Source organism: Salmo trutta, chromosome 38 (assembly GCF_901001165.1).
Source record: "Salmo trutta chromosome 38, fSalTru1.1, whole genome shotgun sequence".
Taxonomy (NCBI): Eukaryota; Metazoa; Chordata; class Actinopteri; order Salmoniformes; family Salmonidae; genus Salmo; species Salmo trutta.
This window is the reverse complement of record NC_042994.1, coordinates 31800089-31824497: the sequence shown is the minus strand read 5'-3', so window position 1 is coordinate 31824497 and position 24409 is coordinate 31800089. Positions and strand designations below refer to the sequence as shown.

Genomic DNA, 24409 nt, shown 5'->3' with positions numbered 1-24409 from the left:
TAAAAGTTAGATGGCTAACTTATTGATCCTGCCTTGCAGTACACCCCTCTCAATATGAATATGTACATTATGGATAATTACTGTTAGAATAAGGATTGTTATTTTTTTTTCACATGTAGAAGTGACCATATATTCCCTTAAAGCCACACTCTGTAAGAAACATATGCAACTCAAATATAAACAATAGATGATTTGTTGAATGAGGTACACTCAGTCACACACATAGAAAACCCAGAGCCAGAGTTTGAAAAGCACCATTTAATCACAGAGAGCATACACATTGAAACTGTCGTGCACTCTTAAAACTGACATACTTCATTTTTCAATTCATATCTTTAGATAAAAAGACTAACACACACATGTATTGTTGAATAGGCTTTTAAAAAGGCCCAGTGCAGTCAAAAACATGTTTTTATAAATATTTCCACACTGAGCTGGAATAATACTGTGAAAATGATGATCATGTCCTTTTAGTGTAAGAGCTGTTTCAAAAGACCGCCTGATATTTCAGCCTGTTTTGGAAGGATGACATTTTGGCGTTCTTGATATCACCATCAGGCAGTAAATTAGTTATCAAATCAATAAGAAAACCCCTCTGTCAATAAGAGCTAGTTCAGTTGTTCCCTCTCCATTCAGTCCCATCAAAACTCTTGCTTGAGAAATTGGTCTTTGCTAAGAAGTTCTTTTTGTTTTGACCATTTTAATTGAAAACAATCACTGTAAGGTACCTAATTATTATCCAGAAATGATTTGATATTGAGATTTTTTTTAAATGGCTGCATTGGACCTTTAAAGCTAGTATGACAGTTGAACTAAGCTCATGAGGCATTTATATTATATTCTATTAATCAAGAATCAATGAGTATGTATCATTAATTTAGAAAAAAAAAGTATGCAGCAACTAAGGATTCCAGCATCGAACTAAGTTGATTTTATGTGACATGAACAAAAACACAAATTGTCAGTCAAAAACATAAGTCAGAACATAGATTCTTCATTCTCTCATGTGCTTTCAGGCACCATAACCGGGTAAACCTCTTTCCACACCGGGAACAGTGGTATGGCTTCTCTCCAGTGTGTGTCCTCTCGTGCTCTTTTAGGCTCCCTAACTGGGTAAAACTCTTTCCACAATGAGTGCACAATGGTTTTAAGCCTGTGTGTATTTTTTCATGCGCTTTCAAATGACAACGCTGGATAAATCTCTTTCCACACTGAGAGCATTTGAAAGGCCTCTCTACAGAGTGTGTTCTCTCATGTTTTTTCAGGTCCCATGGTGATAAAAACACATTTTCACACTGGGAGCATTGATACGGCTTCTCTACAGTGTGTGATCTTTTATGCCTTTTTAAGTTCCCTAAATGGGTAAAACTCTTTCCACACAGGGAGCAATAGTAAGGCTTCACTCCTGTGTGTGTCCTCTCATGCTCTTTCAGTTGCCCTGGCCAGCTAAAACTCTTTCCACAATGGGAACAGAGGTATGGCTTCTCCCCTGTGTGTGTTCTCTTATGTGATTTCAGGGCTCCTGATGAAACATATCTATTTTCACACTGGGAGCAGTGGTAGGGCTTCTCCCCTGTATGTGTCATTTCATGCATTTTCAGTTTCCTTAACTGGATAAAACCTTTTCCACACTGGGAGCAGTAATAACACTTCTCCCCTGTGTGCGTTCTCTTGTGTTCTTTCAGGTGGCTTAACCGGATAAAACTCTTTCCACACTGGGAGCAGTGATGAGGCTTTTCCCCTGTGTGTGTCCTTGCATGTTCTTTTAGGTTCCATAACCTTGTAAAACACTTTTCACACTGGGAACATTGGTAGGGCTTTTCTCCTGTGTGTGTAATCTCATGCTTTTTAAGTCTCCCTAACTTGGTAAAACTCTTTCCACATTGGGAAGAGTGGCGTCGTCTTGCTGGTTTAGATGTCTCTGGTTCTTCTGAAAGACACTTTTCGCTGTCAGAGTGAGAGTCTTGTCTCTCTCCTGCCAAAGACAAAGAGTATTTAGTTAAATACTAAACTGAAGACCTGAAACAAACTTGAATGATACCTAGGGTTAAATCCAGACTAGTTCTCTCAAAATCCTGAGTTCAGTTTGTAGAACATTTTAGAACATCCTGGTTGGGTTCTGGAATACGTGGCTATATTTGAAATTAACGGACTTCTTTTCAAATAATTGTCAACACTTAGCCCAATGTTAAGGTGTGAGAGGTTCACTGTAGCTGCGTAATCTGTCCGTTCACAATTCACCTGTGGGAAGGAACATAGCTGCTCTCAACACCAGACAACAGAAAGAGTTGGCCACTACTATCCAAGAGACTGTGCGTGAGGAAATTACCTCTGCCCTCGACTTGCAACTAAAACCGATAAATGAAATCTCTTGCAGTGCTCACTTCTAAAGTGGATACCTACTCAAAGTCTCGCAATGAACTCAAAATGGCATTGGTACTCAAGGGCACTGGATAACACGAATAAAGGCAAATCAGCTGGATGGGACGGTACTCCTCCTGAGGTCTATTTAAAAATGTTGGTATCAATTAGGTCCACTATTACCCAAAATGATTAATACAGCCTTTCACAATGGTTCATTTGGGAGAGATGTGAATAAAGCACAAATTTTCACTTTTATAATCCTAAAACAAAAATATAAATGGAACAATTTCATTTTTTTTTTACTAAGTTACAGTTCATATGAGGAAATCAATCAATTGAAATATCATTCATTAGGCCCTCATCTATAGATTTCATGACTTGGAATACAGATATGCGTCTGTTGGTCACAGATACCTAAAAAAATGGGCCTCACAATGGGATCTCGTCACGGTATTTCTGTGCATTCAAATTGCAATAGATAAAATGCAATTGTGTTCCTTGTCCATAGCTTATGCCTGCCCATACCATAACCCCACTGCCATCATGGGGCACTCTGTTCACAACTTTGACATCAGCAAACCGCTCGCCCACACTTCGCCATACACGTGGTCTGCGGTTGTGAGGCCAGTTGGACATATTGCCAAATTCTCTAAAACGACATATGGTAGAGAAATGAATATTAAATTCTCTGACATCAGCTCTGGTGGACATTCCTGCAGTCAGCATGCCAATTGCACACTCCCTCAAAACTTGAGACATCTATAGCATTGTGATGTGTGACAAAACTGCACATTTTAGAGGGGCCTTTTATTGTCCCCAGCACAAGGTGCACCGGTGTAAATATCATGCCGTTTAATCAGCTTCTTAAAATGCCACACCTGTCAGGTGGATGGATTATCTTGGCAAAGGAGAAATGCTCACTAACAGGGATGAAAATACATTTGTGCACAAAAGTTAAGAGAAATAAGCTTTTTGTGCGTATGGAACATTTCTGGGATCTTTTATTTCAGCTCATTAAACCAACACTTTACATGTTGTAAAGGTAAGGATGCTGCCCAGTGTTCTCTTTATCTTTGATAAAAACAGATATTAAACTGTTTTCCAAAATGTTGTCGTCCCATCTCGAGACTTACCCAAATTGGTCCATACCAACCAAAGTGGGTTTGTTTAAAAAGCGTTTATCCTCTGTTATTATTATTCCATATCTTAGATGCTTCATCAGAAACAACAGCTCCTCGGGCTGTATTATTTCTCCATGCATAAAAAAGCTTTTGATAGCCTAGAGATAAGTCCATTCTAGTCTGTCATGGAACATATGGGAATTGGTTAAAATGTAATTAATATGATTAAAATACTACATGACAATCCCTCGGCCATAGTTATAACAGAAAATGTCTGCTCTGTTCATTTCAGAATCACTTGAAGCAGCAGACAAGGTGATTATTATCCATGGAACCCTCTGGCCCACACAATTCGTAAATCGAAGGAAATAACACCAATTTCCCTCAAATCTACTGATCACTTCATCGCATATTATATGCAGACAATATTTTACTACAATGAGGGAAGAAAGTATTTGATCCCCTGCTGATTTTGTACGTTTGCCCACTGACAAAGAAATGATCAGCCTATAATTTTAATGGTAGGTTTATTTGAACAGTGAGAGACAGAATAACAACAAAAAAATCCAGAAAAACTTATGTCAAAAATGTTATAAATTGATTTGCATTTTACTGAGGGAAATAAGTATTTGACCCCTCTGCAAAACATGACTTAGTACTTGGTGGCAAAACCCTTGTTGGCAATCACAGAGGTCAGACGTTTCTTGTAGTTGGCAACCAGGTTTGCACACATCTCAGGAGGGATTTTTTTCCCACTCCTCTTTGCAGATCTTCTCCAAGTCATTAAGGTTTCGAGGCTGACGTTTGGCAACTCGAACCTTCAGCTCCCTCCACAGATTTTCTATGGGATTAAGGTGTGGAGACTGGCTAGGCCACTGCAGGACCTTAATGTGCTTCTACTTGAGCCACTCCTTTGTTGCCTCGGCCGTGTGTTCTGGGTCATTGTCATGCTGGAATACCCATCCACGACCCATTTTCAATGCCCTGGCTGAGGGAAGGAGGTTCTCACCCAAGATTTGACGGTACATGGCCCCGTCCATCGTCCCTTTGATGCGGTGAAGTTGTCCTGTCCCCTTAGCAGAAAAACACCCCCAAAGCATAATGTTTCCACCTCCATGTTTGACGGTGGGGATGGTGTTCTTGGGGTCATAGGCAGCATTCCTCCTCCTCCAAACACGGCGAGTTGAGTTGATGCCAAAGAGCTCCATTTTGGTCTCATCTGACCACAACACTTTCACCAGTTGTCCTCTGAATCATTCAGATGTTCATTGCCAAAACTTCAGACGGGCATGTATATGTGCTTTCTTGAGCAGGGGGACCTTGCGGGTGCTGCAGGATTTCAGTCCTTCACGGCGTAGTGTGTTACCAATTGTTTTCTTGGTGACTATGGTCCCAGCTGCCTTGAGATCATTGACAAGATCCTCCCGTGTAGTTCTGGGCTGATTCCTCACCGTTCTCATGATCATTGCAACTCCACGAGGTGAGATCTTGCATGGAGCCCCAGGCCGAGGGATTGACAGTTTGTGTTTCTTCCATTTGCGAATAATCGCACCAACTTTTGTCACCTTCTCACCAAGCTGCTTGGCGATGGTCTTGTAGCCCATTCCAGCCTTGTGTAGGTCTACAATCTTGTCTCTGACATCCTTGGAGAGCTCTTTGGTCTTGGCCATGGTGGAGAGTTTGGAATCTGATTGATTGATTGCTTCTGTGGACAGGTGTCTTTTATACAGGTAACAAGCTGAGATAAGGAGCACTCCCTTTAAGAGTGTGCTCCTAATCTCAGCTCGTTACCTGTATAAAAGACATCTGGGAGCCAGAAATCTTTCTGATTGAGAGGGGGTCAAATACTTATTTCCCTCATTAAAATGCTAATCAATTTATAACATTTTTGACATGCGTTTTTCTGGATTTTTTTGTTGTTATTCTGTCTCTCACTGTTCAAATAAACCTACCATTTAAAATTATAGACTGATCATTTCATTGTCAGTGGGCAAACGTACAAAATCAGCAGGGGATCAAATACTTTTTTCCTCACTGTATATCTAGACAATGTATCTCAAATCGCTCCCAAACGCATTGAAGATCATAGATAAATTCAGCTTCATCTCAAGTTATAAAATGAATCTAATCATATCAGCCCTATAGCCTCAAGAGACCCTGATGAAAGACTCTATTTATGGAATCCCCATCATTTCCCATTTTAAAGTATTTGGGAGTAGATTTATTTCCTTCCTTAGATAAAACCATTAACAGAACGTTCAAATCAATTCAACCCAACCTCTTCTAGGCACTAGCATTTCATCCCATCCTAAATTGGTTTTAGACATGATTATTATGCCCCTTGGTGATTGAAACATGGTGTCTCCTATTGCCCTGGAAGAGGTGGTCTCCACTGTTATATCCCTTAAACAATGTAATATGGTGTCTCCTATTGCCCTGGAAGAGGTGGTCTCCACTGTTATATCCCTTAAACAATGTAATATGGTGTCTCCTATTGCCCTGGAAGAGGTGGTCTCCACTGATATATCCCTTAAACAATGTAATATGGTGTCTCCCATTGCCCTGGAAGAGGTGGTCTCCACTGATATATCCCTTAAACAATGTAATATGGTGTCTCCTATTGCCCTGGAAGAGGTGGTCTCCACTGATATATCCCTTAAACAATGTAATATGGTGTCTCCTATTGCTCTGGAAGAGGTGGTCTCCACTGATATATCCCTTAAACAATGTAATATGGTGTCTCCTATTGCTCTGGAAGAGGTGGTCTCCACTGATATATCCCTTAAACAATGTAATATGGTGTCTCCTATTGCCCTGGAAGAGGTGGTCTCCACTGTTATATCCCTTAAACAATGTAATATGGTGTCTCCTATTGCCCTGGAAGAGGTGGTCTCTACTGTTATATCCCTTAAACAATGTAATATGGTGTCTCCTATTGCCCTGGAAGAGGTGGTCTCCACTGATATATCCCTGAAACAATGTAATATGGTGTCTCCTATTGCCCTGGAAGAGGTGGTCTCTACTGTTATATCCCTTAAACAATGTAAACTACTCTTTGGTCCTATTATTGCTCACACAATTTCTATTTGGCGCAAAATCCAAATGTGGAAACTGTACCCTTACCGATATCATGGACAGTAATGGTTTGAGAACATTCCAAGATTTGAAAGATACACATTACCAAGCAACTCTTTTTTTCTATATTTACAATTTAGGGCAGCATATGGAGTCCTTTGGGAAACCCAACTACCGAACTATCCAATGATGGGATTTATTAATAAGTCATTTCGGGAGCCCAGATAATTTATCTCTATAATACATAAACAACTTTTGGAAAGCTCAAATTCTGAGCTTGCCATTAAAAAAGTATTGTCCACAGATCTAATTTAATCCAAACAACCCTGGAACAGAATATGGAAAAATAGGACCTTGGCATCCCGTAATCCAAACCATTAATTTATACATTTTACATTTGTTCAGAATATATATAACACCAAGGAAACGTTTTACGTTGAAATCGTTCACTGTGCCCCCTATATCAGGTAAGCACATTCCTTCATATGATGTGGAAGTGCCCTGCAGTTAAATGCTTCTCAGGCAAAGTTACAAATGTATTTCAAAGTGCATGAATATAAATATTCAATGCTTTGCATCTATTATGTTACTTAACGATGATAGCTCCTTGAATCTCTCAATCAATCAGAGACGATTACTGCTGGCAGGCAGCACTGCTGCAAATTTTTTTTAGGTCTCTTAAGATGGCGAACACCTCACTCTCTCCCGATTTAACCAGTGGATACAGTTCCTGTTTCAAGTTATACAATTAGAAATATCTACAGCGAGAATGAATGGTGCTCCTCAAGGAACAGCTGAGGCCTGGACAAATATACTTGACTCTGTAAAGAACAATCTCAGGTAAAGCCCCACACATACAATCCAGTTATTTAGACTTTGGTACTTTCTTTGCTTTCAGGCCCATGGGGAGGGGGGTCTCTGGTAGTTTTGGGGGGATGTAAAGGGACTGATAAGCTGGGGGGGGCCTAGGCGGGGAGGGAAACATGGTTTCTGGCTGTGGAGGGAGGATGCGGGAAGGTGGGGACTGAGGGGGGTAATGGGTTGGTTATCTTTTTATGCAACTCTTTGATTGTTTTTGTATCTGTAACCCCGTCAGATTTTCTGTTTGTTTGTAACAAAATAAATGTTTGGTCACAAAAAAAAAGAAACAGTCATAATAATATTAATAATGTGGAGTTTCAACTCTAATCTTGTTCTCATGGAATGTCATGTTTACAGGCTGAGCAGAGCTCTATAATAATAGATTATGTCATGGTTACAGGCTGAGCAGAGCTCTATGATAATAGATAATGTCATGTTTACAGGCTGAGCAGAGCTCTATAATAATTGATAATGTCATGTTTACAGGCTGAGCAGAGCTCTATAATAATAGATAATGTCATGTTACAGGCTGAACAGAGCTCTATAATAATATATATTGATGACTACAGTATTTCAATCAATGTCATTGGATGCATTCGATCCATTGTTTACATTTTGGTAGTGGCCCACTGTTTAAGGATGTACACATCTTATATTGTAGCTTTAATAATTCCCACGGTAGAGTACATATTGAAGTATAGACTTCAGTAGAATGCCCCTTTATAACCACACATTGATTTGTGCCCCTGTTTTTAAGGTAGTACTCACTGGTGTTAATCAGATCTCCATTCTCACTGGTGTTAATCAGATCTCCATTCTCACTGGTGTTAATCAGATCTCCATTCTCACGGGTGTTAATCAGATCTCCATTCTTCTCTTCTTCCTCCTCCTTCACTGTGACAGTAATTTCATCCTCCTCCTCTTTCACTTTTTCAATTGCAGCCTCTTCTTTCACAGTAACATCCTCCTCTTTCACTCTGAACACGTCTTCCTCTTCTTCCACAGTAACATCCACCTCCTCTTTCACTGAAACGTCTTCCTCTTTCACTGTAACAGCCTCATCCTCTACTTCCCTTTTAACTGTGACATCCTCTTCTTCCTTCTCTTTCACGGGAGCTTCTTTCTCCGTCCAGCAGACCTTCTCTTCTTTAGCAGGTGGGGAGTAGGATAGTGAACTCATGGTCGGGAACGTTAGACTAGCCTAGTGCAAGGCTAACTAAAACAGCTAGCTAGCTAGCTGACAACGTAAATATTAAAGTAAATAGAGTGACAAGTAAATTCGCAGACAGTGTGTTTAAAACACTGAGGTTAATATATACACAAATTGTCTAAATATTAGCGGTTTTATGTTCGCTAGCAAACAACCGAGGTGGTTTAATCAGTAGCCTATTGTCGTTGTTGAAGAAGTGTCCCGTCCACTAGATTATACGTCACGCAAGGAGCCATCACCTGAAAGACTTTACATCGCCATCTGTTGACTGGAGTGGGTACCGCAGTTAAGGAAAATATTCACTACATTGTTTATATTGGCTAAAATATAAAATGAACTGATATGTTCTCTCTTACAGGTAATACTTTCCTACACACATATATAGAAGCTGAATATAAATAAATATAAAATATAAACAACGTGTAAAGTCTTGGTTCCGTGTTTCATGAGCTGAAATAAAAGATCAGAAATGTTCCATATACACAAAAACCTGATTTCTTGCAAATTAGTTTACATCCCTGTTAGTGAGCATTTCTCCTTTGTCAACAAAACGAAGGAGCTGATTGTGGACTTCAGGAGACAGCAGAGAGAGGGAGCACACCCCCATCCACATCAATGGGACCACAGTGGAGAAGGTGGAAAGCTTCAAGTTCCTCGGCTTACACATCACTGACAATCTGAAATGGTCCACCCACACAGACAGCGTGGCTGAAAAAGTTTGGCTTGGCTCTCAAGACCATCACAAACTTTTACATATGCACCATTGAGAGCATCCCGTTGCGTGGTATCACTGCCTGGTACGGCAACAGCACCGTTCGCAACCACAGGGCTCTCCAGAGGTCTGCCCAACGCATCACCGGGGGCAAACTACCTGCCCTCCAGGACACCTACACCACCCGATGTCACAGGAAGGCCAAAAAGACCAAGGCCATCAACCACCCGAACCACGGCCTGTTCACCCCGCTATCATCCAGAAGGCGAGGTCAGTACAGGTGCATCAAAGCTGGGACTGAGAGACTGAAAAACAGCTTCTATCTCAAGGCCATCAGACTGTTAAATAGCCATCACTAGCCGGCCTCCACCCAGTACCCTGTCCTGAACTTAGTCACTGTCACTAGCCGGCTACCACCCGGTTACTCATCCCTGCACCTTAGAGGCTGGTGCCCTATATACATAGAATCACTGGTCACTTTAATAATGTTTACATAATGCTTTACTCATTTCATATGTATATACTGTATATACTGTATTCTACTCAATGCCACTCTGACGTTGCTTGTCCTAATATTTATATATTTCTTAATTACATTATTTTACTTAAAAACGTGTGTGTATTGTTGTGAATTGTTAGATACTACTGTGCTGTTGGAGCTAGGAACACAAGCATTTCGCTACACCCGCAATAACATCTGCTAAATATGTGTATCTGACCAATCAAATTTGATTTAATTTGAAGATAACCAATCCAAAGAGTTACTGCTTTATATATATATATATATATATATATATATACAGTTGAAGTCGGAAGTTTACATACACTTAGGTTGGAGTCATTAAACTTGTTTTTCAACCACTTTACACATTTCTTGTTAAACTATAGTTTTGGCAAGTCGGTTAGGACATCTACTTTGTGCATGACACAAGTAACTTTTCCAACAATTGTTTACAGACAGATTATTTCACTTATAATTCACTGTATCACAATTACAGTGGGTCAGAAGTTTACATACACTAAGTTGACTGTGCCTTTAAACAGCTTGGAAAATTCCAGAAAATGATGTCATGGTTTTAGAAGCTTCTGATAGGCTAATTGACAACATTTGAGTCAATTGGAGGTGTACCTGTGGATGTATTTCATGGCCTACCTTTAACTCTGTGGCTCTTTGCATGGGAAAATCAAAAGAAATCAGCCAAGACCTCCGAAAACAAATTGTAGACCTCCACAAGTCTGGTTCATCCTTGGGAGCAATTTCCAAACGTCTGAAGGTACCACGTTCATCTGTACAAACAATATTACGCAAGTATAAACACCATGGGAACACGCAGCCGTCATACCGCTCAGGAAGGAGACGCGTTCTGTCTCCTAGAGATGAATGTACTTTGGTGCGAAAAGTGCAAATCAATCCCAGAACAACAGCAAAGGTCTTGTGAAGTTGCTGGAGGAAACAGGTACAAAAGTATCTATATCCACAGTAAAACGAGTCCTATATCGACATAACCTGAAAGGCCACTCAGCAAGGAAGAAGCCACTGCTCCAAAACCGCCATAAAAAAGCTAGACTACGGTTAGCAACTGCACATGGGGACAAAGATCGTACTTTATGGAGAAATGTCCTCTGGTCTGATGAAACAAAAATTTAACTGTTTGGCCATAATGACCCCCTTTGATGCCATGGAAACCATCAGCATTACCATACATTATATATCTGAGCTGTTCTCATACAGAATTTAAAACCCTCTGGTTTCTGGGAAGTTGGCATTTTACACAGAAAGGGGTGGTCTTAATGTAACTCCTGAAAGGTAATTTAATAATAATGATCTGGGGAAAGGGGAGGTTGATCTGAATGGAACTCCTGAAGGGTAATTTAATAATAATAATCTGGAGAAAGGGGAGGTTGATCTGAATGGCAATCTGGATCACCAATAAAGGAGGAGACAGTGGCGAGATCCTTCAGGTCATTTAACTTGACCTCTGTGGTCATATGACCATCTGGTGGGGAGGAGATACTGCTGTTTCACACAATCTCCTCACCAAGGCCGTCAGGCATGAGAACAGACCACAATCTCCTCACCAAGGCTGTCAGGCATGAGAACGGACCACAATCTCCTCACCAAGGCCGTCAGGCACGAGAACGGACCACAATCTCCTCACCAAGGCCGTCAGGCACGAGAACGGACCCCAATCTCCTCACCAAGGCCGTCAGGCATGAGAACGGACCACAATCTCCTCACCAAGGCCGTCAGGCACGAGAACGGACCACAATCTCCTCACCAAGGCCGTCAGGCACGAGAACAGACCACAATCTCCTCACCAAGGCCGTCAGGCACGAGAACAGACCACAATCTCCTCACCAAGGCCGTCAGGCATGGAAACAGAGCTATACAGTACTTCATCATAGTGGCATCCAACAGATGCAGATCAGGGACTGCAGCTGGTGGTGACGCGGAGGTCCTCATGGGACGGGCCATCACTGCATTATTATGGGAACGAGCACCTGCAACAGATGTAAATAGAGGAATCATTGCCATATTTGGTCCAGATAATGCTGAACTTTGGAATTGTGTTATCAATTCAACACAATAATGAGTTAATTTGAAGAAAAAAAAAGACAAGTCAGTTGAAATCGCACTGTGAATATATTCAACTTTTAGAATTGCATTGTGGGCATTCTTATATTTCACTGCACAGCCTTGACTATGGAATTGTGGATCAGTGAAATGGGGTATCTGCCTACGCAGTGACACCCACAGAACACAACTGTGAAGAGTGTACACAAATATTACCATTGTAGCTCATATTGCAGGACTTTCTGACTGTAGGAAATCACCTCCCCAGTCAGTCTAGTGTGCGTATTGGACATTCATATTGCCATGTTGATAAGAGAATTATCTAATAAAGGTAAATTAATCAATAAACCATGATGAATTATTACTCATACAGCATGGTTAATGAATAATCAATGTAATGATCAATGTAGGGATCGATTAGTCTGATTAGTTCCGGAAAGTCCAGGAACCACTGGAGAGGGAAAGAAATGTGTGTATGCAATTAGTATAGAGAGATAGAGAGACAGATGGTCAAGGGAGTAAAAGCTTCAAATAATTCCTAACCTTGAGGGAAAAGAACAGGCTGAGCTCTGGATAGTGATAAACAAGTGTGTGAAGTCTATGGGGGTTGCAGGTCACCAACAGTTTGTGTGTAAATGCATGTGCGTAAGAAAGCAAGAACTATATAATGACTGTTTTGTTATCCTGACCTCAGAACGTTCTCTGAATAAAGCTACAGAAACCTTTTGCAGAAAGCTGAGTCCTTGCCTAATTATTTTAACCCATTGTCTTACAAACCTTGGGCATTAGTCAAGGCGAATTGATTATTGATTATTATCATCAAAGATATCAAATTCCTTTAACACATGTGCAGCCTTACCTATGGAATTGTGAAGTGATTTCCCACAGTCAAAGTCCTGCAATAAGAGCTACGACGCTAATATTTGTGTAAACTCTTCACATTTCATGGACCTAAGATCCATAGATATCAGCCGACACTGAGATTAGGAGCACTCCCTTTAAGAGTGTGCTCCTAATCTCAGCTCGTTACCTGTATAAACGACACCTGGGAGCCAGAAATCTTTCTGATTGAGAGGGGGTCAAATAATTATTTCCCTCATTAAAATGCAAATCATTTTATAACATTTCTGACATGCGTTTTTCTGGATTTGTTTGTTGTTATTCTGTCTCTCACTGTTCAAATAAACCTAACGTTAAAATTATAGATTGATCATTTCTTTGTCAGTGGACAAATGTACAAAATCAGCAGGGGATCAAATACTTTTTTCCCCTCACTGTAAACAGTTAACTAGCATGAATAAATGTGAATAGCTAAACAGTTAACCAGATAGATAACTAGCCAGGCTACAATATATGTTTTGAATGAATTGGCTACCTAGTTAGTCTGTTCTCTCCTATTCCTGCTGCTGCAACGTGCTACTGTCTCTCTCCCCTTGAGGCCCACTCCACAGTGCACGTGCAGGTGATGCAGTCACACAGCATTAAAGCATTCTGATCCTGGTTGATATGGTGATTTGTATGTGATTAATAAAATATTTACAAACTATGCCTAAATAAATGGCTAACAGAAGTTATTAAATGAATTTCCATTGACTTTTTGAAAACTTTTTGAAAACTTTTCCAAAACTTTCCCTGGAAAACAACAACAACAACACACAAATCCATCCCCCCAAAAAAGCGTGGGAGCACTGTGGGTGTCATCAGATGTGAAAAATCTCTTTCCACACTTGCAGCAGTGGTAAGGCATCTGTTCCCTCGTGGTCTTTCAGGTTCCCTAACTAGGCAAATACCCTTCCACACTGGGAGGAAGATATATTTATCTTGTGTCTTGTCTGTATTGAGTTTATTCCATCGAGGAAGACGTTGGAAACAAGTGATTTTCACTAACGCGTTATCCCCTGGGTTGTACTCCTACTCAGTGCATCCTTTTTCCCCATTAAATCCATCAATAGTTGTTAATGGATGCATTTTCAGGTGTACTAACCGTTTTTTTCCCACTGGGAGCATTGGAAATGCTTATCTCCTGTGTGTATTCTTATGTGTTTTTAGTGTGCTTAACCTGGTAAAACCCTTTCCACACTGAGAGCATTGGAATGGTTTTTCTCCTGTGTGTGTTGTCGTGTGATCTTTCAGATGTGATGACTGGATGAATCTCTTTCCACACTGAGAGCATTGGAAAGGCCTCTGCCTCTCTCCTAAGTGGGTTCTTTCATGTGATTTCAGGTCCCTTAATGCGGAAAAAGTATTTTGACACTGGGAGCAGTGATATGGCTTCTCTCCATTGTGTGTCCTCTCATGTGTTTTCATGGACCCTAACTGGGTAAAAGTCTTTCCACACAGGGAGCAGTGGAAATGCTTCTCTCTTGTATGTGTCCTCTCGTGTTTTTTCAGGGCGCCTAACTGGGTAAAACTCTTTCTACACAGGGAGCAGTGGAAATTCTTTTCTCCAGTGTGTGTTCTCTCATGTGTTTTCAGGGCCCCTAACTGGGTAAAACTCTTTCCACACAGGGAGCAGTGGAAAGGCTTCTCTCCTGTGTGTATTCGCTCATGCGTTTTCAGGGACCCTATCCGGGTAAAACTCTTTCCACACAGGTTGCAGTGGAAATGCTTCTCTCCTGTGTGCGTCCTGTCATGTGTTTTCAGAGCAGCTAACTGGGTAAAACTCTTTCCACATAGGGAGCAGTGGAAAGGCTTCTCTCCTGTGTGTATTCTCTCATGCATTTTCAGGTTCCCTAACTGAGTAAAACTCTTTCCACACTGTGAGCAGTTGTAAGGCTTTTCTCCTGTGTGTACTCTTTCATGAACTTTTAGGCTCCTTAAATTAATAAAACTCTTTCCACAATGGGAGCAGTGGTGTGGTCTCGCTGGTTTGGCCATTTTTGGGTCTGGTTGCCCTGAAGTACTCTTTCCGCTGTCCGAGTGAGAGTCTGGTCTCGCTCCTGCCAAAGAGAAAAACAGTTTAATACTAAGCATGAATGTTTTTTGACTATACAGTGTTTGTTTACAATTACAAGCTTATATTTGGGGTTCTGAGGGGTATACTACGACACTAGAGAGATCTTGTCAGGGTTTTCTAAAGCTAGCCAGCTTCAGTTAGCTTCACATTCCAGCTCAGGCTTCATCCTATATTACAAAGGTGAATATTGATCCTGCAGCTGCCATGCACAAAGACCATAACACAAACAACTTTTAATGAATTATCTGAAAGCTGGTTAACATTTCCAATTGTTGTTAATTAGTCAACTTGTCTTTCTAAAGCCTGTCTAAAGACCGTTTCTAATCTCCCACTCTACTCTTGTATTAGAAAGGTACAGGTGGTGAAACCCCCCAAAAAACAGAATCACCTGGAGGCCGTAAGGACAACAATATGACAATGCCCCAGCCCTAACTGCATGAGTAGTCGGCCAGTAGTCATCTTCTTGTCCTTCGTTTGTTTGCCCACCACTTGTAGATCTTCTATCCCCCCGATATCCTTCAACCCTGATCTTCTTCTTCTCTCTCTGCATCAACAACTACCTGTCTACTCTAAACGTGTTGCAGAGAGTACAGAGGTTTCTAGTTGTTCTTAATGATTTCATCTTGGTAAAGGCCACTATGAATAATAACTGTAGTTTGAGTACTTTAATCAACTTAAATCTGAAGAAAAATAATAATTTATGCTCAGGTTGATTGAATATTAGGTGATAAAACACTCCATGTGTTTCAATGCAAACTGGGCTTAATAGGAGCATACTGGGCTTAATTGGAACAGCAATGATTTATGGTATAAAAAAATACAGAATAGCAAAATGTACTTAAAATATTTGGAAACCATTGGTCTGGGGTATAAATATACACTACATATTACAACGTTATGCTAAGTTAGTATTGATCATATTGAACAATATTTATTTATTTTGATTTCCATTTTGTATAGAGGGTGCTTTTGTGCTACTGTACCCTTTAAGCCCACCTGAGATACATGTCAAATTTACACACAATACCCCACAATGACAAAGCAAAAACAGGTTTTTAGAAATGATTGTACATTAATTTAAAAAATACAAAAAAATACAGAAATATCGTATTTACATAAGTATTCAGACCCTTTGCTATGAGACTTGATATTGAGCTCAGCTGCATCTTGTTTCCAAGGATCATCCTTGAGATGTTTCTATAACTTGATTGGAGTGCACCTGTGGTAAATTCAATTGATTGGACGTGATTTGGAAAGACACACACCTGTCTATATAAGGTCTCACAGTTGACATTGCATGTCAGAGCAAAAGCTGATGCATGAGGTCGAAGGAATTGTCCGTAGCACTCAGAGACAAGATTGTGTCAAAGCACAGATCTATGGAAGGGTAGCAAAACATTTCTTCATTCTGAAATGGAAGAGGTTAATAACCACTAAGACTCTTCCTAGAGCTGGCCACACTAAGCAATCGGGGGAGAAGGGCCTTGATCAGGGAGGTGACCAAGAACCCGATGGTCATTCTGACATGGGATGGGAGAACCTTCCAGAAGGACAACCATCTCTGCAGCACTACACCGATTAGGCCTTTATGGTAGAGTGGCCAGACGGAAGCCGCTCCTCAGTAAAAGGCACATGACAGCCCACTTGGAGTTTGCCAAAAGGCACCTAAAGACTCTTAGATGAGAAACAAGATTCTCTGGTCTGATGAAACTAAGATTGAACTCTTTGGCCTGAATGCCAAGCTTCACATCTGGAGGAAACCTGGCACTATCCGCACGGTGAAGCATGGTGGTGGAAGCATCATGCTGTGGGGATGTTTTTCAGCAGAAGGGACTGGGAGATTGAGGGAAAGATGAACGGAGCAAAGTTCAGAGAGACCCTTGACAAAAACCTGCTCCAGAGTGCTCAGGACCTCAGACTGGGGCGAAGGTTCACCTTCCAACAGGACAACGACCCTAAGCACACAGCCAAGACCACGCAGGAGTGGCTTTGGGACAATTCTCTGAATGTCCTTGAGTGGCCCAACCAGAGCCTGGACTTGAACCCGATCGAACATCTCTGAAGAGACCTGAAAATAGCTGTGCAGCAATGCTCCCCATCCAACCTGACAGAGCTTGAGAGGATCTGCAGAGAAGAATGGGAGAAACTCCCCAAATACAGGTGTGCCAAGCTTGTAGTGTCATACCCAAGAAGACTCGATGCTGTAATCGCTGCCAAAGGTGCTTCAACAAAGTACTGAGTAAAGGGTCTGAATACTTATGTAAATGTCATTTCCAGTTTCTTTTTTTAATACATTTACTAAAATAAAAATAACCGTTTTTGTTTTGTCATTATTGGGTATTGTGTGTAGATTGATGAAGGAAACAAATAATTTTATAAATTTTATAACAAGGCTGTAATAGTTAGTTGATCTAAGCTCATTGGGCATTTATCAGTTATATTCTCCAATAATCAATAGCTAGGCCTATATATTATTAATTAAAAAGTCCAAAAATGAATATACCAATGGCAGATTGCCCTTGAACAATATCTACAGTACTGAATAACCTATTCAAGTATAGCACTTCAGTAGAATGCCTCTTTAAAACGACATATTACTTCACAAAGCGCAGAGTTCGTGCCCGTTTAAGACAATACTCACTGGTGCTAATCCGATCTTCAGTCTCCTCTTCCTCTCCTTCCACTTCCTCCTCTTTTACTGAGATAGCCTCCTCTTTCACTCTAAAAGGTTCTTCCTCTTCTTTCATTATAATATCCTCTTCCTCCTTTTTCATTATCAAAGCTTCTACCTCCTCCTCTTCCACTGTGACAGCCTCTATCATTTCTTCCTCCTTCACTCCAATGGGTTCTTTCTCTTCTTTCACTGTATCATCCTCCTCTTTTAATATGATAGCCTCCTCTTCCACTCCAAAATGTTCTTTCTCTTCTTTCACTGTCACATCTTCCTTTTTCAATGTGATGCTGATAGACTCCTCTTCCTCCTGTTTTATTCTGAAAGCTTCTTCCTCTCCTTTCACTGAGATATTCTCTTTTTCTTTTACGACAATGTTCAGTTTGAGAGATTCTTTCTCCGTCCAACATATCGCCTCTTCTTTAGCTGGGGGCGAGTAGCTTAGAGAGCTCATGGTTGTGGATGCTAGTTAGCATTAGCGACTAGCCTAGTGCTAGGCTCAGTATCAATCTGAACAAGTTTGCAAATGTAACAAGTACATTACGTTAAAGTTAACCAGTAGATACCTCAACAGAATTGTTTTTAAACAATGAGATTAATATTCACAAAAATGGTCTAAAGAGCTTCAGTGTTTCGGTTGTATGTTGGCTAGCAAACTACCGAGGTGTTTTAAACAGTAGCCGTGTTGTGGTTCTTGAGCGTCCTGTCCACTAGATTATACGTCACGAAAGAAGCATCACCTGAAAGACTCACATCGCCATCTGCTGCCTGGAGTTTAATTAAGCAATTTGGCAGCGATTATGGCTTTGAGTCTTTCTGGGAAAATCTCTAAGAGCTCATTGTCCATTGTTTTTTTTATTTATTATTCAAGCTCTGTCAAATTGGTTGTTGATCATTGCTAATGAACCATTTCCATGTCTTGCCATAGATTTTCAAGTAGATTTATGTCAAAACTGTAATCGGCCAATCAGGAACACTCACTGTCTTCTTAGTAAGCAACCCTAGTGTAGATTTGGCCTTGTGTTTTAGGTTGTTGTCCTGTTGAAATGTGAATTCATCTCCCAGTATCAGGTGGAAAGCAGACTGAACCAGGTTATCCTCTAGGATTTTGCCTGTGTTTAGCTCCATTCTGTTAACTTTTTTATTCTGAAAACTCCCTAGTCCTTAACGCTTACAAGCATACCCATAACATGATGCAGCCACCACTATGATTGAAAATATGGAGAGTGGTACTCAGATTTGCCTCGAACATAACCCTTTGTATTCAGGACAAAAAGTGAATTGCTTTGCCACATGTTTTGCAGTATTGCTTTAGTGGCTTGTTGCAAATAGGCTGCGGATTTTGGAATATTTATAAATATTTGTATTCTGTACAGACTTCCTTCTTTTCACTCTACCAATTAGGTGAGTATTGTAGAGCAACTACAATGTTGTTGATCCATCCTCAGTTCTCCTATCACAGCTATAAAACAGTTACAGAGTTTAAAAGTCACCATTGGCCTCATGATGAAATCCCTGAGCAGTTTCCTTCCACTCTGGCAACGGAATTAGGAAGGACGCCTGTATTCTAGTGACTGGGTGTATTGATACACCATCCAAAGTGTAATTAATAACTTCACTATGCTCAAAGGGATATTCAATCTCAGATGTTAGATTTTTTTTCCTACCAATAGGTGTCCTTCTTTGTGAGGCATTGGTTGAATCTGTGTTTGAAATTCACCGCTTGACTGAGGGACCTTACAGATAATTGTATGTGTGGGGTACAGAGATGAGGTAGTCATTCACAACTCATGTTAAACACTATTATTGCACACAGAGTGAGTCCATGTAACTAATGTGACTTGTTAAGCACATTTAGACTCCTGAACTTATTTAGGCGTTTCTATAGGAAAGGGGTTGAATACTTATTGACTCAAGACATTTCAGATTTTACATTATTTTTAATTTTTGTTCGATTTTTTTTTAAATTACTGAATATCCGAAACATACAATATACTTGCAGTGAAGCCGCTCAACAACTACATCACACCAGTCATCCAACAGATTCCCATTCAGAGCGACACACAGATGCATCCAGGGTCAATGCCCTGCTCTAGGGCACGTTGACAGATCTACCACCAGGCCAAAAAACGTGAACCCAAACCCTCCAAGATCCCCCCACAGTTCCCCAATAGCTGTCCCCCCTCAACCATTCAAGACCCCTCCCACAGTCCCCCCCAAGAAGAAAAATACATGTAAAAAATACAATTAATTCTATTCCCCCCCCCCCCATGCACCAACAACCATAACAGCAATGCCAACTGTATGTGTTTGTGTGCATGTCTGGCACTATTACATGTATGTGTGTGTTCTTGTATGTGTTTGTTTGAATGAGAGTGTGTGTATATGCATGTGTATCAACACCTGCACGGCATCAGCCTCAGGCAAACTGGCATTAGCTGTAAAAACACTGCCCCTGTTTTATTTTGACTTTATTTTTGACTTTTTTCTTTGACCATCGTTCGACCTCCCGCACAACAACTCCCTCAGCTTCCCTTAGCCCATCCCAACCATCTCTGCTGGCCACCCTCTTCGGATTTCTACGCAACATATATCTTTCAACTATGCTGTGATGTTTAACGTACAATTTCAATCTATCTAATCGAATAGAATCCACAGATTGCGAGTTGAAGATAAATACTTTTACTAAGAGTATTAGTATGTTAGTAATTGACTGACCCGGTCTCTCCAGATCTCCTAACAGTACTATTTCTAGGGTCAATTTTAGATCAATGCTATGCATTTTCAGCCATTCCTGAACCTGAGACCAGAAACAGCCTACCAGAGGGCAATACCAAAATAAATGGTCTATTGATTCTGTATCCTCACAACAACATCTGCAGAGCTTCGATGATTTTATGCCACAAATATTCAACATTTTGTTGTTGGCAAGAATTCTATATAATAATTTTAGCTGAAAAGCATGAAGTCTTGAATCTTGCGTTGTTTTATATATCAGCCCATGGAATCGATACATCAAAAATCTCTTCCCAACTATTTTACAATCTGTATGGAACAGTTGTCAACATCCTGGTCCTTAAATGAAACTGGTATACTTTCCTATTTATGCTATTTTTATTCCTCCACCAGTTTTGAGCCTTTATATTGGGCAGACATACCAGTTCCCTACCTCCTCCAGCTGCCACCTGCCTCCTCCATTTTGAGGGTAATGCTGTAATCAATTGGTTGTACTCTTGGACTGAAAAGACCTTCCCGTACAATTCTGATAACTCCATGAAGGACATAACTGTACCATTCCAATTTACAATATAATTTAAGAACAAAATACCCTTTTCAAACATCTTTCTAATCTTCATTCTGTGGGAGAGGATGGGATGGTAAAGAGAACATCTGCCTAAAATAAGTAGCTGTGTTATAGTCTGTTAGCTGTGATATAGTCTCCTACCATAATGATATGATCATTTGTTGCGTGTAAATTCAATAAATTGGTATAAATGTTTTCGAAGAAGTATGGATCATCCTGATTTGGACCATAGATTAATGAGCCAAATCTCTTTTTCGTCCACTTTCATATTAAAAAAGATCCACCTTCCTTGCGAATCATTCCTGACTATTTGCATATTCAGATTGACATTTTTGTTCATTAATATCACACCTTTTGAATTTCTTTGTCCATGACAGAAAATTATTTCCCCACCCCATTCCTTTTTCCACACAACTTCATCTCAGGATGTAGAGTGAGTTTCCTGTAAACAGTATATGTTATATTCCTTTTCCTTTAGCCATGTAAAGCTTCTCATTCTTAATTCATTCATTGGATGTAACCCGCTGTGGGCGGTACTTGAAATGTTACATAATGTAAACAGCTTGAACCTGACATGACTGTCTCCCTTGTGCTTTCATGTCATTGTGTCAGAAGTCAAAAGTCAAAACGGCAGAAAAAGGGAGAAATAATTTAAAAGAAAGTGAATACTGAGCTTCGTTAGGTGGGGAAAATACTGACGAGAGTTAACGATGACAAAGTTCCCCCCACCAGAGGGGTTTCTATTCTAAAAGTCGAGTGAATGGTCTGAGTGGAAACAGCGTTTCATGCCATCATTAGCAACTAAGCTAACACGAGAGGACAGTGACGTGCAGATCAGCTCGTTGATATACGTCATGGGCAAAGAGGCAAAAAAAAATATCGGATTTCGGGGCGAGGATGATGAACCAACAATACGGGGAGTCCATTGAAGCTTTTATAAGGGGACTCTACGAACTGTCTAAGCACATATTTTGAGGGAACTAAGGAAGAATACATCCGTGACAAAATTGTCATAGCACAGAGATAAATCAGTAAGAAAATAGGGAATCTAACACTGACCAGAGCAAATTGAAATGGCAGGTAACCACCAGCTAATTTAGAGTCTGAACACAGAGCAGTCATGTGACAAGCAAGTGAAAGAGGTGAAGTTTTCTCACAGGGAAAAAGGCAAGAGGTTTTAAGAAAGGGACATTCAAACAAAAACAGGCACGGGGGCAATGATGATTAGAAGAGATGTAGTGAAGAGCACAGTCAGAAGAAATCCTGTCTAGCTAAAAATGATGAATTTCGGAAAATACAAAAGAAATGGGGCATTTTGCTTCTGTTTGCATACAAAAGTGAAGCAAGAAGTGACAGCTGTCCAGACAGCTAAGAACATTTTAAAGCAACAAGATTCCTTTGTGTGGTGTGCTCCAAATGGTGCCGCTTGTCAATAAAAATGGCTACATCCGCATCGGTGTGGGCCTACATCAGCTAAATGAGGAAATACGTACTGCTAACGTTGGATGACATCATTCAAGAGCTGACAGGTGCCAAAGTGTTTTCTGGCTGGGTTCTGTGGGTTCTGGCTTCCCCCTGGATGAAACTAGCAAGAAGCTAAAAACCTTCATAAAACTATTTTAAGGAGATACTGCTTTCACATGCTTCTCTTTTGGAATAAATCGGTGCACCTGCAATATTCCAAAAGAAGATAACGGGAGCTGTTGGGTGGCCTGGACGGAGTGAAATGCTACATGGACGACATTTTAGTTTACGGACGCTCAAAAGGAGGAGCACAACCCATAGGCTAGTAGAAGCCTTCAGAGTGATAAAAGCTTCAGGACTGAAGTTGAACAAGGAGAAATGCCGTCTAAAACCAAAGTGAGCTCACCATTGTCGGGCACCGGATCAGCAAGGTTTGTTTGTCAGCCCTGACCCAGAGACAGTAAGGGCAATGCAAGAACTGGTAAAACCCCAGAACGTTACAGAGGTGAAAACGGATACTAGGCAGGGTTAACTACCCATGCAGATACTTACCAAAAACAGTTCCACTGAGCTGCAGCCACTCAACAAACTTCTGAAGCAAGACGTCGTCTTGTCCTGGGGAAGAAGCCAAGACCATTTGAACAGTAAAAGGACATGTTAGTGTCAGCACTAGGGCTGCAAAATTCCAGGACCTTCCCCCAAAATTCCCTGGTTTTCCAGAAATCCTGGTTGGAGAATTCCAGATTTCCTGCTTATTCTGGGAAATCTCCAACCGGGACTTTGGGAAAACCAGGGAATTTATTGTAATTTTGCAACCTTAGTCATCACCAATACTAGGATGCTAAGATGTTTCGAGACCCACAGTAGTGAGCGCTGATGCCGGAAGTTATGACATTGGAAGAGTACTGTTACAAGAGCATGAAAGGAAAATTCTGCCTGTGGCCTTTTGCTCACGTACCCTCTCTTCTGCTGAGAGAAGGTTTGCCTAGATAGAGAAGGTGTGCTTGGCATCTGTTTGGGCTTGTGATAAGTTCTCACGTTACCTGTGCGGCCTGGAGACTTTAAAACTGCTAACGGACCACAAACCGTTTGGTGCCATTGTTTAACTACAAAAACCTGGATGGGGTCCCTGTGCGCTGCCAGTGATTGCTTATCAGAATGATGAGGTTCAGCCCCAAAGCTGAATATACCCCAGGCAAAACACTGCTCATTGCCAACACACTCTCAAGACAACCGTCGGTCCACCTAAAGAGCTCAGACCTGGAAGAAGTCGCAGCCTTCGTTGACGCAGTGAACCAGCACAGACCAGTTTCATCACATACGCTTCACCAGATTGCACACGCAAGTGGTGAAGATAAGGAAATACAGACAGCACTGAAGAAGTACACAAGGCACGGATGGCCAAAACACATCAAAACAATGCCCGAGACAGTCAAGACCTACTTTAGTGAGTAAGGGCTCCTAAGTGAATCACATGGACTACTGCTCACGGAGAGAGAATTGTGATTCCAGCGAGCTTCTCAGCAAGATCCACGAGGGTTAACAAGGGACCTCAAAGTGCAAAGAAGGTGCTCAATGCTCAGTGTGGTGGCCGGGACTCAGCACATAGAGGACAAAGTGAGTCAGTGCAAGCAGTGTCAGACTACCAAGCCAACACAACGCAAACAACCGTTGATGACCACCAAGTTGCCAGACAGAGATCTTGGTCAACGCGTCGCCTATGTGAGGTTGACAGACAGCAGTACCTGGTTGTCGTCGGTTACTTCTCAAGATTCATAAAAGTGGTACGCATGCCAGATGAAGCAGGTTGACGATGGTGTGGCCGGGAGAGCAGGCACGTGTCCTTCTTCTGCAGCTGGGGAAACCGGCAGCTCCTAGAGGGAGTGATTGGAACATGAAGAGCATGCTTTTCACATTTCGGAAATAGCTGAGGTCTCGGTGTCCGATAACACAAGGGCAGTTCACATCTTCCGAATTACAGTCCTTCAAGGAAGAGTTTTAACCACATGACCTCCAGCCCTCACTTCCCCCAAGCTAACGGAGAAGCTGAGAGACGTCCAGACGGCGAAGAACATTTTAAAGCAAGAAGATTCCTT

General features: G+C 41.1%; 2 protein-coding genes across 2 annotated transcripts; both read right to left on the bottom strand.

Moving 5' to 3' along the window:
• Positions 1-243: 243 nt before the first annotated feature.
• Positions 244-11829, bottom strand: LOC115177681 (gastrula zinc finger protein XlCGF17.1). The gene is made up of 2 exons (XM_029738629.1): positions 11703-11829; positions 244-1975 (listed from the first exon to the last, which is right to left on the bottom strand). Exons 1-2 carry the CDS (start codon positions 11716-11718, stop codon positions 966-968), a joined length of 1026 nt encoding a protein of 341 aa, XP_029594489.1. The 5' UTR covers positions 11719-11829; the 3' UTR covers positions 244-965.
• A 1324-nt stretch (positions 11830-13153) lies between these two features.
• On the bottom strand, positions 13154-18244 carry LOC115177654 (zinc finger protein 501-like). Its single transcript, XM_029738595.1, has 2 exons — positions 17516-18244; positions 13154-14857 (listed from the first exon to the last, which is right to left on the bottom strand). Exons 1-2 carry the CDS (start codon positions 17997-17999, stop codon positions 13935-13937), a joined length of 1407 nt encoding a protein of 468 aa, XP_029594455.1. The 5' UTR covers positions 18000-18244; the 3' UTR covers positions 13154-13934.
• Positions 18245-24409: the final 6165 nt, after the last annotated feature.

Bases quoted from the DNA above. Each gene is read 5' to 3' on its own strand.
- LOC115177654 (XM_029738595.1), bottom strand. From the start codon at position 17,999: ATGAGCTCTCTAAGCTACTCGCCCCCAGCTAAAGAAGAGGCGATATGT. The intron at 14,858-17,515 runs GTGAGTATTGTC...TCTCTTTGGCAG, and splicing joins TGAAGATCGGATTAGCACCA to GAGCGAGACCAGACTCTCAC.